At 37.2% G+C, this 13,780-nt stretch overlaps 1 protein-coding gene across 1 annotated transcript in view; it reads right to left on the reverse strand.

Annotated features, from left to right (window-relative positions):
* LOC145681992 (kielin/chordin-like protein) overlaps positions 1 to 13,780 on the reverse strand; it is a 63,900-nt gene that overhangs the window by 14,908 nt on the left and 35,212 nt on the right. Inside the window, exon 5 of the mRNA XM_081753592.1 lies at positions 3,886 to 4,083. Within this exon, the coding sequence (XP_081609718.1) occupies positions 3,886 to 4,083 (198 nt within the window). The remainder of the gene's footprint in view (positions 1 to 3,885; positions 4,084 to 13,780) is intronic.

Here is a 13,780-nt window from a genome sequence, read left to right on the forward strand (position 1 = left end):
TTGCTGATCTGTTCATATTAATGATATCACAACGCCTTTGAGATCGTGTCCACCTTTACTACAACAGGAATTGAACAAGACCTACTATTATAAGACAAAGTAAGAACACGTAATAATAATAATAATAATAATAATAATAATAATAATAATAATAATAATAATAATAATAATAATAATAATAATAATAATAATAATAATAATAATATTAATAATACACTTAACTCAACACATTCATTTTGATGAGTGCATCACACAAATGGAACTACAGTACTTTCGTTTTTTTTTTTCAATTAATGTTCTCACGTGACGGACGTGAAATTGTTCCATTTGCGATATTTGTACGTGCTGTAACAGGAGCCGATATTTTCGGTCCTAAATTGTATAACGGGGATCAATACCAAAGATGGTTGTCGGTAGCAAGGTACAGAGGAGGGGCTTTACTTAAATTAAAACAGGAGAATTGTCAGAGTGGTCACTATGAAAGGTGTTTAAAGTTCAGTTCAATGCAGTTATAGTGGCGGCGAAGGGACTGGTGCACATCTTTAAACACTCCTGGCGTTTCCGAATGTTCCAGGCTGCAGCAATAATTGGAACAACTAAATCCTCCTTTGATTGTACAGGCTTTCACAAAGACTAGTTGTTTCATATGGCCTCAGAAAAAGAAATTTAAGGAGTTAAGGTCTGGAGAGCGAGGTGGTCAAGATATCGGTTTTTCTCTGCTCATCCATTTGTTCGAAAAGGATCCGTTGAAACAATTTCGCACCTCCGCAGCGAAATATGCTGGAGCATCATCTTGCATAAACCACATGTTTCGACGAACAGCCAGTAACACAGTCTCTAATAGACGGAATCTTTTTTTTAAAAAAAATACGGGATACTCCCACCCGGTCAGGCGTTGTAGTAGTAGGTACGGTCTAATGAAATAATTATCAACGATTCCTGCCGACACATTCACAGAACACAGTTCTGATGGGATTGGAATTCTAGGGTTAGGAAACTTTACAACCACTGTGCCAGACGGCCAATATCGTCCGCTTTCCCGCATGCTACATAAATGTCTGCTAATTCCTCAAGTGTATACTGTTCCATCACCTCTATAACCACAGGCGTCGGGCATGCATAACTTATGGCGATGAAATGAAGCGAAATGAAAATCGATAATAGCAGATGTTCCCTATGTCATTGTAGTCACTGTCCAGAATCGAAGATAGCGAGATCACACACACCTGCACACTATGCACATTATGCTATTACATTATACACACATACAAAGAGCATTCAGAAAGCTATGACTCTAAGCTCAGTACTTGCCAATAGTACTGCAAATAATCTGAACTGCTTGTCATAAGCGCACTGATGTTTAAGCTATAGAATGTCACTTTTTTCGCCTTCCTTCTTTTCTCGTTTCAGAGTAAAGGAGCAATCTATGTCATCCAGTGATGACGTCCAGTTGAAGCAGTGGCATTGAATTTCTGACTGCGGAAGGTTGTGTGCCCAGAAATATTCATCGCTGTATGACTACAGTTTACGGGGATGTTTGTGTTGTCAATCAGTGGATGGAGTGCTGCCACACGTAGACCCCTCCAACAAAAAGTTCAACGTTGGTTGCAAAGTATTGTTGACCCTCTTATGAGATTGGAATGGTGTCGTGCATAGTGAATGTCTGCGAAATTGTCAGACAATAAACTCAGATCGCTATGTTGACACCCTAAAGAGACTGCTGGCCAGATCGTAACGCACTCCCAAGGAAAAATAGGCAATTTTACACCTCGAAAATGCTCGTCCGCACACAAGAAACAAACCTCAGGAAGCACTTAACACCTTAGGTTCATAGACATCCTGCTTCATCCTGCATCCAGTTCTTATTTTGTGTTCTGCGACTTCTGGCTCTTCCCCAAACTTATTGATCACCTTAAGGGCCAACGCCACAATTGTGACGCGGAAATGGAAGCAGTATTTTGGCAATGGTTTCGCCAGGAGCTACCACAATTATTCGAGGACGGCTTGAAAACCTTGTTTCGTGTTGGTGCAAGTGTATTGCCCGTAATGAGGGCTATGTTGAAAAATGATGCCACCATTTGTAGAAGACATTGCAAGCCTTCCACTGATACAAGTATCGGTGTCTACAAATATAGATATCACCGTGGAGGCATTACTTTCTGAATCATGCTCGTATAATCTGGCTATATATACACACAAAAGACTTCTTTCATAACTTGAAACATATTGAATTGATTAAGTGGTTCAGTGCCAGCAGTGTATCTGACTTTTTGATATATTAACAAAGAAGAATGGGCGTCTATGAGCAGACGACCCTTGGCCCTCGAACCCCAAGTTGATTTTAAAGAAACAATACTATCTTTCCTTTGTAAGCGAATATATGACAAACCACTATAAACACATAAAATATCAACTTCGATGTTTCCAAGAACCTTTGTGTTCATAAATGATACCACGAGTACCTATAAATTTTGAATTTTGTATGAATGGGCGTATCCAGAAACGCAAGTCTAGTTATTTTCGTTTTTAGGCACCATCGGGAAGGGAGTAAGAGAAGTTAAGTCTCAAACATATCATACTAAAAAAATGTCACAACCTAAAGTACTGCAGAGCATATGATTTCATGAATTCAAGACTGTTAAAATATATTAGTGATTCTGGGTTAAATTTTGCTGCATTAGCTCAGAGTAGCATATATCTAGTTTATTTCTTCTTCACAGTGCCGTGCGGGCGGAAGGTGCCAGCGGGACGACGGCCCCGGGTGCCGAAGTAAGAGGCGTAAAATTCGGGAGGAAAAAAGAAAAGAAGAAAAAAGAGAGAGGAAAATTACTTGGCATATTACTAGTATGTACTTAAAACCTCTCCCTGCTTTAGGAAGTGGTCCTATAATGTTACTCATATTAGGAAAATGCATGTGCACATATATAAAATGGAAGAAAAAAAGTAATATTAAGTGTTCAAAATCAAGAAAAACAGGGTTTATTTTTGAAATTTTCTTGTTTCCCACCAATCATGATGGTCCTTCGACTGTCGACTTCACTCGTATGTACGGGGACGCCGTGATATACTCCCGCCCCGCGCGCTGATTTTGCACGGCATGCTTCTGCATTTTTGCATCATTTATATGTTTCACTAACTGAAATGTCCTTTTTTTATTTAGGAGGAAAAGTGTTTATGTTAAGTATTTAACCCTTCTCCCTTTTCACGATACGTATTGTAATGAAAATGTAGCTAATGATAAAAATCCGTAAGATACAACATGAATGTTTGAACCAACTCTCTACTTAGCAGACATACTTTAATCAAGGCAGATATCATCAATTTTGAACGTGTTATTTCCCACTGTTTTTTAACCTCCTAATGGGGCAAAACATTGAATTAAACGTTATCAGGAATGCCACTTTATCTTAGTGACCCTATACGGGTGATAAAAATCGTGTGTGTTTGAAGTTTGGTTAAAATTAAAGTTTGGTTTGGTTTAAAAATGTTTTACAGTTATGCTGGAACATACTTAATATTATTCATATGAGTAGCTTATGATTCATAAGTTTTTCCTGTGCTACGGGACAATCACGAACTTGAACAAAGCTGGAATTTTAGTAGTTAATCGAGGTGTTGGTGGAAGCAAAGAGGTTTGCACAAACTGCTCTTTAATGTTGCTGTTAGTGCGAAGTTTAATAGAACAACATAGAATACATATTGACAATCCTAGATGGGTGAAACATGAAACTAAATCATTTAAATTGACTTTCCTGCATTGTTTACTCGGCAGGATTTGTCCAGTATCTCTGCAAATCTCAATTATAAAAATACAATTTAGATAAACACGCAATGTAATACTCCAATAATCGTAGTATTTATACTCAATATAATAAAATTGAATACCTGTATGCCTGATTGTGATTTCACTACAGTGTAACCTCCTTCCTTCTGGACTGATAAGTTGGATGAGTTATAAGGAAGATGCGCTGCTTGGCCGTTGATTGATACAGTTCCTCCTTTATTTAGTTGTATTTCAACCTTACCAATAGTTATCCACACAGTTTTAGTAAATGACACCACTGTGCTTCCGCGGTTTTCATTCTGAAACATATGTAATAGATTTCATAAATAAAAAAATAATGAGGCATTTGTTAAAAATTTAATTTTATCTCCTCAATCACCAGCACTCAGTAACTATGGTAATCACTTTTCCTGGACTTTAGGCTACTTTAAGTTCTTACTTCTAGCTTTTTAGTACGTTCAAGAAACGAATGAGAAAGAAATAAAAGACAAATCTACCATGTTAATAGTGTATAACGTGAAACAAACTATATTCAAATGTGAGACATATAAAGGGCTTCCAGAAGACATGGTTTGCTCGTGACATTACGGGATTTATACAATATGTACCCCTTCTCCCCAAAATCAAGAATGAAATGTCCCGGCTTTTCTCCAAAACATAAATGAATATCATTTGTTTAATATTTAGACAATACCGTTTTCACTAGTCATTGGTACTCAAATGTAGGTTCGTCACTGTTAGTTCTGGTCCAAATCACTTGTTTATGAAACAAAATTGAAATTGAAAAAGATTTATTACCTTCCGTTAGATAACCAAGAATTTTGAAAACGAAAGACGTCAGTTTTTTTGAAACAACTACAACAGTAGTTAGAATTGAGGTTCTACCACAATAAAAGAATTAGATAGGGGGCCACTTTTGCTATCGGTTTGCGTCAAAGCAACGCGTGATATGCTTTCTAGTTTGTGATAATCATCATAGTTATAATATTGTTGGTGTAATTTTTTGCGTTGCGTTGTGAAGAGATAATTTTGTTGTAATCGCTACGGAATGTGACTCTATGATACATACTGTATACCTTGCTGTTTTGGTATAAGACTGCGCAGCAGGTAACACAGTAGCGTCAGTTTAACTATTGCTCTTAATTTCGTTGCAAAAAATATTTAATAATAGTAATATAATAATAACATTAATAATAACAATTTCACTCTCGCTATGGAGTTGAAATTAATTAGACTTGAGATGTTTACCCCAAAAACAAAACTCATGCATCCCTGTGTTCACCTTATTCTCTAAGCCATTATTCTCTAAGGGACGGAAGAAACATAAGATAATTAATATACAGGAGTTAAACAAAACAATCTAAAACGTTTGCAAAAGTGTGAAAATCATACCTAGTATGGTGTGGGGTCTCCCTTTGCATCCAAAACAGCTTGGATCCGACAAGAAATGGACGTATACAGTTCCTGAATTGTGGTGTGTTGAATTTTGTACCATACTCTACCAAAACATGCTTCAATTCCTTAACGGATGCTGGTGGAGGGTAATGAGACTGAACGCACCTTTCTAACTCATACAACAATGGCTCAGTGATGTTCAGATCTGGTGATTGTGGGACAAAAGGGAGGAATGATAGCTCCTGCTCATGCTTCTCAAACCATGATTTCACCGTTTCTGCAGCGTGACAGGGTGTCAAATCATCTTGGTAGATGCCATCACTATCAAGGAACAATATTTGGACCATGGGCAAAGCCTGGTCCCCCCAAATGGCTCCATACTTCTTAGCATTCATCATTTCATGCAGGGCTATGATAGGACCTGCAGAAAACCACGATATCACTGCCCATACTGTAACAGAACCACTCCCGTGCTTTACAGTTAGGAGCAAGCAGTCTGTATCATAGGCCTACGACAGTGTTCTCTATACGTAAACACGACCGGTTGTTGGAAACAAGGTGAAGGTCGATTCATCGGACCACATTTCGTGTTTCCACTGCTCATGAGTCCACGCCTTGTGTTCCTTACACCACTGCATACGCCTCTTCGCATTTACTGCTGTGACCAGGAGTTTGGCGATAGCGGCACTGCCATGAATTTCCATTTTATGAAGTTCCCGTCGCATTGTTTTCGATGAAACCGGGTTATGTAGGCCGGAATTGAGTTCAGACGTAGTTTTCATTGCAGTGGTCTTCTTTTAGCTACTACAATCCCTTTTAATGCTCTCGGGTCAATATCTTACAGGATTGTCTTTCGACCACTGTTGCGCTTTGCAGACGTCGTTTGCCCATGAATTGTGTGTGTCCTCGTGACATTCGACACAGTGCCTTTCGATACCCCACAATGTTCGCCACTGTTACCACTGAAGCTGCAACCAGACGGCACCAACGATAATGCCTCTTTGGAAGTCTGTCAGGTCGCCCATTTTAGCACACCACGACACTCACAGGTAAACTGGTTACTGCTGACGGAAGAGGAAGGTCCACATGACACATTCAAAACAAAAAACGATCGGCAACCGCAACACGTGTTGTACAGTGGAGGGCCAAACTTGCGTGTCCTGTATGAAGTGTTTTTAGATTTTTTGTTAACCCCTGTATAATAGCACATAAAAATAACGGCTGTATGATTATTCGTCACTATTACTGCAAACAAACCAGTAGAAAACGCAACCCTATATCAAGTTTTTGATTGAAATATATAGTATAATTTATTGTCTGGCATCAGTAAACACTCGATACTATTTGGCAACGCCGCATCATTCCAGCAGCGTTTAGGACAGCACCAAGAACACCTAGTGATCCACCTTAAAATGTTTCAACTTTGCGCATATCCCCAAAACTTCATCAATCTGTTACGTCTATATGGCTAGTGGTTATTGGTGTGGCGTAGCAATATCCAAGTTCATTTAAGGGAATGAAGTTTACAACAGTCAATCATAAGCGCGATATCTTCTGCTTTAGACGGTAGCACTACGTCATTGGAGAGAGATTCATACAGCGACACGACCACAATAAATTTAATACAAACTCTCTGTCTCTCATTTTTGGTGAGTGTTGTCCTATTACTTAATTAATTCTGAAATTTTAGGTTAAAAGGATGGGCATAATTATTGTCTATACTGTAAATTTTCGCAAGTATCCTGCTTTATTAGTCCGAAAATCTGATACCCATAGACATCGCGTAAATATCCGATATATCTCATTGTCCTGAATAAAATGCTTAGCATGAGGATATATCCTCCTGCGTAATTTCAGAGAAAATCAAGGGAAAACAAGTTTCTTTATAGTTTTTGTTTCTTTTTCGTCGTAAAACACGAAATAGGTGTTCAATAACCACGCTATCATTTAATATGAAATTCAGACTAGAGTATGCCATCAAGCATTCCATGAGAACTTGAAACAGGTGACAATACATGCTCTAGCTACTGAGACATACCTCGCAATTATAATCAATTCTTTATCTTTAGTGTTTTTCTTTTTTATTTTTATTTTCTTTTTTTGTAAATTACATAATACTAACCAAAGATAAGACATATTGGAATCGATAAATGAGATCGAGCTGTACAATATGAGATCTTTTAAGATAAATTTTTATGCGAACGTTTCAAGAAAATCTAATAAAACAAATATTTAAGGCACTAAAATATATATTGTTTGTTGTTAGTAATAATGGACAGTTTTTATTCCAATGGTACAGATTACTTATTAATTTATTAATTGGATAGTACATTATGTATTATTTTTCTCCTCCTAACGCTAGCAGATACTTTTTTTTTTTTTTTTTTTTTTTTTTTTTTTACCGGCTAGCCAAAGTAGCTAGCAAACAATAAGTGACTTACGTTATCTGTGAAGTGAGGTGAGTGAGGAAAAGTACTTGAGGTGCAGAGGACAATTAGTGGTCTATGTGCTTTATTGAAACTAGTAATATCACATGCTACAATAAATAACAAAAAGTTAAAACAATAAAATTGGATGTAAGGAACTTTGATCCTTACCATTATGAAAAGAAGGAAAACATACATACATGCATATATGCTATATATATATATATATATATATATATATATATATATATATATATATATATATATATATATATATATATATATATATATAGCAAATGTTAACTATAACAAATAATTTAATGTAACTGGAAAGATTCAATAAGGAAGGAAACGAAGGCGAGGTGCGAAGCACAGGACAACACGTGTGGTTTGTTAACAGGGGAAGCCCTAGTGAGTAGACAAAAGTAATTACTGTACAGGATATGATGGATAAATGAGTGGAAGATGTTCATGAATAATATAGTCAGAAATAATTAAAAACGAAGGATTTCTCGGGTGTAAAGTTTAATGATGTAGCGTAAACAGGAAATGGACAAGGGTATGTGATAGTAGACACAACAGTGACGCAATGGTTTCTAACAGTCAAACACAATAGTACATGTGAGCTTCATGGTTTGATCATCTTTACTATCTAAAATCCTTTTAGAAAATATGTGATTTCAAACTATGTAAAATAAATACTAAAAATGCAATTGTTATAAAATACGCTGACGGTACTCATATATTTAGAGAGAGGCAAGATACGAAATTTCGTATTTTAAACTATGTCACGTAGTGGAACCCGAAAAAGAAAAACGCTTTATGGTAGGGATGGTACCGAGACCGAGACGGAGTTTTATATACCGAGACGAGACCGAGACCGAGACGAGACCCAGACCGAGACAGACCTCTATAAATCGAGACGAGACCGAGACGAGACTTAGGTCAGTCTCGAAAGTCTCGGTCTCGTCTCGAATATTGATATTGATAGATACTAAAATTACCTTCACTCAAAATTTGTTTCGTTGCTGTGTTAGATAATATGAGAACGGTTGACTCATGTACAGTGGCGTATTAAGGGGGGTGGTTATCGGGCTCAAACCCCTCCCGAAATAAATTTGTGATAATTTTTTGCATTGCACGTACAACGCAAATGTGTCTTACTCGTTCTTCAAGCCTCTCCCGAAACAAAACCCACTGCTGATGCAACTAGAATTCTCTCTCTCTCTCTCTCTCTCTCTATATATATATATATATATATATGGTCGCGTTGCCACCCAGGTCCGGCCTGTACGGGTTCCCGGGGGGCCCAACTTTAATTTTAAATGGAAGCAAGGGCTGAGTGGTACTTTGTTCTATAGATCTTGAAAAACTAAAAAGCGTTGTGGCAAAAGATCTTTCATATCGGGCACTGTATTCAAAATGGCCGCCAAGACATATTGCCTCTCTCAGATACAGTAAAACGTGCAGTACCACTAATATGAAAACGGTTGAACATAAATGAATCGAACAAAAACTCAAGTAGAAAATGTCATATGGCACATCGATTGATATTGTCGCGGAGACTCCCAGGGCCACCCTTCATGGGGGCCCAGGGCGCAACTTCAATATTGTAAATTGAAACATGGGTTGGGTGATACCTCGTTCGACATATCTTTAAAAACTAAAGAGTGCTGTTGCAAAAGATTGTTCATATGGGTCACCGTTTTCAAAATAACCACCAAGACATGGTATCTGCATCAGGTAAAACGTCCAGTATCACTAATATGAAAACACCAGAACAAATATTCGAATGGGAAATCACAGATGGTATTTATCATTCTATAGCTCGGGAATGTTGCAAAAGTCGAAAAGATGATTAGAGTGCAACAGTCGAAAAGATGATTAGAGTGAAAGTGCCATAATGGAAAGGAAGAAATCTAACTCCTAGAAAATTATCGCTCCAACCTCACTCCGTATGTGAGTGAAGCGGGAAGGATCGGTGATATTGCAAATGAAAGCCTTAGTTTTTGCAAATTGTATCTACGAAACAAAGTTATTTGAAATGTGTTTTTATAAGAGATTAATGTCTCTGTAATGGGATAAAGTATGTAAAATTCTTGTTAAATGGTACCTTCCATTTTGATTGCGCGCAATGGTTTGATGCAAAAATGAATCAACTGAAATGCGAAACAAATTTGTCAAACAATGCAATTTTAGAACAAGGTTTACGAACGTTGGTTTTGTTCAACAGTCCTCTGCATGATATTGGTTCGCTTCTTTTCCTTCTATGTCTTCTTGCATGTGATAGAATATGAGTTTCACTGAGATGTCCACAGTTACATTCCGAATAACTTTCAATTTCAGTTGTGATCCTTAGTAACGAAACGGTACATACTGATGCAGATATGTCTTAAAAATCTTGCGCGCAATGCGTTAAATTATCAGGGGCGAAGAGGCGAGTAAAATGTTGTTAAACTTGAATTTCACCTTATTTTTATTCACCTTATTTCACTTTATTTTTACTCATTATAATACCAGTCATTTGTACATACAAGTGTTTCAGACAAACCATATCTATTGCAAATAAAAGTGAGGTTCTCATTTAAGATTTTACCATTCATTCCCGCTTCACCTACTTACGGACAGAGATCGGAAAGATAATTTTCTATCATTTCCTCTTTTGCAACATGTCAATTATATTTTAATAATCTTTTTCTCCGTTGCATTATACTCGAACCGTGGAATGATAAATACCCTCTGTGCTTTCCTATACGAGTTTTATTCTGTTCATTTATCCCCAACTATTTTCATATTATGGATCTAGTGGTACTGAATGTTTTATCTGATACAGGCACCATGTCTTGGCGGCCATTTTGAAAACGGTTACCCATATGGAAAATCTTTTGCCACAACACTGTTTAGTGTTTCAAGATTTATCCAACGACGTATCATTTGACCCATATTTCGGTTTAAAATTTCTAAGTTTGGTCCCCTTAAAAGGCAGCCCTGGGAGTACTGCGAGAACATTATTCGACGCTCCCCATGCCTTTCCTGTTTGACTTTCTGACTGTTCGTTTATCTCCAACTGTTTTCATATTAGTGGTACTGGACGTTTTATCAGATACAGGCACCATGTCGTGGCGGCCATCTTGAATACGATGACCGATATGAAAAATCTTTTGCCACGACGCTTTTTACTTTTTAAAGATCTATGGAACGAGGTATTACTCGCCCCATGTTTTCATTTAAAATTTTAAAGTTTGGCCCTGGTACCCCATGAAAGGCGGCCCCGTGAGGCGCCGCGACGACACCATTCAGTGTGCCCCATGGCATTTCGTATTTGAGATTTTGTTTGGTTCATTTATGTTCAACCGTTTTCGAGATATCTCCGTGGAAAGATTAAAATGGGCCATTCTGGATATATATAGCCACGGACCCAGTATATGATCAAGGGAGGGGCTAAACCATGGTTTGCCGCTTTATCCAGTGCAAAGAAAGTAGGATTCAAACCCATTTTATCCAGTGCATACCTGAGCGTTAAAGGGGCTATAGTCCCTATAGCCCTCCCCTAGAATCTGCGATATATATAGGATCTGCGATAAACAAGCAATGTTGCTAAAGCAAAATAAAGTTGTATTTTCTCAAATTGCGCTACGTAAAGTATTACATATTTCTAATTTAGTTATTTAACAAAACCACAATAGCCCATACATTATTTAGTGTAGCTTGGAAATCTCTAATAACTCAAATGGCATGGACGGTGCAATGCGCATCAACTGTACCTTAGCGTCAAATAATGTGGTCATGGTATAATATATTTCGAATGAATGAATGAACAAAGCTACAAGAAACGGAAAATTTAAATGTTTCTAAAGACTTTACTTCGAAAACGCACTGACATCACGTCTCATCATGAAGATGCTTAAATGCTTATAACGCCATTTACAACAATTGTTATTTCAAATCGTTTCAGATCAGTGTTGCCAGACCAGTCAATTGGAAAAGCAGGAGATTCGAAGATAAAAAACAGGAGAAAGCAGTAGACACATAGAGTGGTGGCGTTTGAATGTAAATCCGGGGAAGGGGGATCAGTAAAATTTGCCATTATTAAGGGCGCAGTAGTCAAAACAAGCAGTCCAGAATTCATTTCCGATGAACTACGTTGAGCAAATGAAAGGGAAAAGTCCCGATTTATATTAATATTATTTGATACACACGTGTGTGAAGTAAAACGTAGTGAAAGAGCAAAGTGGAGTGGGAAAATTTTTTTTTCATGCACGTAGCGATAGCGTAGCTATATGGTACAGTCACACGTGATCGTGGCGCAAGACGATTTCTTGCTGACGATCGTGGAGAAATGATCTAAGCCACTCTTCCAACCCAAGTCCCAAGCTAAACAACACTTACTTGTAAATCTTACAGAAAGTCGTAAAAACTCTAACCATAATGCATATAGAAGATGACGTACAGTTGTATTCTTTGGATTCATATTATATACAGTAAAGCTCTATATCTATACGCTCTACACAGCTTTGTGTATTATAACAGAGAAATTTCATCTTTTTATGTGAGGAAACATTCAAAATTCAATATTAATAATAATATATTACTTCAACTTCTCGAATAAGAAAAAGCAGGAAATTGTTCACATTTCATTTTCTTTCGCAGTAGATCAGTAGAACGGAGAGAAAGTAGAAGATCTCCTGCAAAATCAGTAGATCTGGCAACACTGTCAGAGATACCAAACACATTGGTAGTGATTGTTATACTGCTTAAAATGACGTATTTGTATTAAATTTTTATAATGATCATTGCTTTCCTTTGCTTCTATAACATTACAACAATAGTTTCTGGTTGTCTTAATTACAAGTCGCAGTTACATTATTTTAAGCAGTGTGGCTCACTGAAATAAATTGCTAAATATTATTCTAAATTTGTGCAAATAGATAAACTGCAAAATATTTTAATATTACTCGTAATTTGTTTCATGGTGCAAGAATGCTTTCAAGAGACGACGTTTTTCATAGTCTTTGGGCTTCTTATAATGTTAATGTTTAAGTCTTCGTTCCAGCAACACATGTAAATGCAAATTGTAACTGAAATTAAATGTAACTGATATATTTTCAGTAACACTAGTTACTCCCCCTAAGCCTTAGGCCTGGTGTACACTTTAGATTAAGAGCGTGCTTAATTAAAAGTTCTAATTACACTCTAATTACATTTCACTTGCTTTAGTTTGACCACCGACCACCTCAAACTCGATCTATACCAAATAGCTATATGCAATAATTCAAGAACTTATAGTAATACAGTGTTCACTTTGTTTTGTTTTGTTTTAGTTTATCGTCCCACAGTTATACTAGGGCGGCTAAAGGAGACGTGGAGCTAATGATTATAGTGGAATCCGAACCACTTCGGTCGTTCAACTTTACCCCTACCGGAAATCGAACTCCAGACCACGCGAACCGAAAACAAGAGTGCTAGCCGCTAGACCAAATGGGGGTCCTCACATTGTGTTGATTTAAATCATTCAGTCAGTGTTGCCAGATCTGAAGATTAAAAAGTAGCGTGTCTGTACTCCGAAAGTAGCGAATTCGAACTATTTGTACCCCAAATATATAGGAATGAATACTGATGGTGCTACTTAAATAATTTAATATGAGCTGGAAAGTGTGCTGGACGTATTGCAAGAAGAAATTATGATCGACGGACGAAAACAATTCTAGACTGGATACCACGAGACAAAACCAGCCTAGGAAACCTCCCCATACAAGAAAGTGTGACGAAATCAAGAGCCACTGAGGAGTAACCTGGAAAAGAATTGCCCAAGTTAGATAGTTGTGGATAAGAATTGGAAAGACCTTCATCTAGCAATGGATTGATAATGGTTGATTATGATGATGGTGATAATTTTATTATATCTGGACCTCGGAGGTAAACTAAACCAAGTCATAATTTCGTAATTTTACAGATACGAAAAACCGGTTCCTCAACTAAGACTAAGACCGGTTCCTCTTTTAGAACTTTCGTCTGTCCGTTTGTTCATCTCGATGTGCAATCATACTTATTGACACTTTGGACACATGACTGAAACATTGGTTATCTGAAACTCATAAATTTAGTTATCTAAAAGCCCAGATGCCATATTGTTTAACGTTTGCCTAGAGGCAATATTGTTTAACTTATCCGCATC

Source organism: Thermobia domestica, chromosome 3 (genome assembly GCF_964235325.1).
Source record: "Thermobia domestica chromosome 3, izTheDome1.hap1.1, whole genome shotgun sequence".
Taxonomy (NCBI): Eukaryota; Metazoa; Arthropoda; class Insecta; order Zygentoma; family Lepismatidae; genus Thermobia; species Thermobia domestica.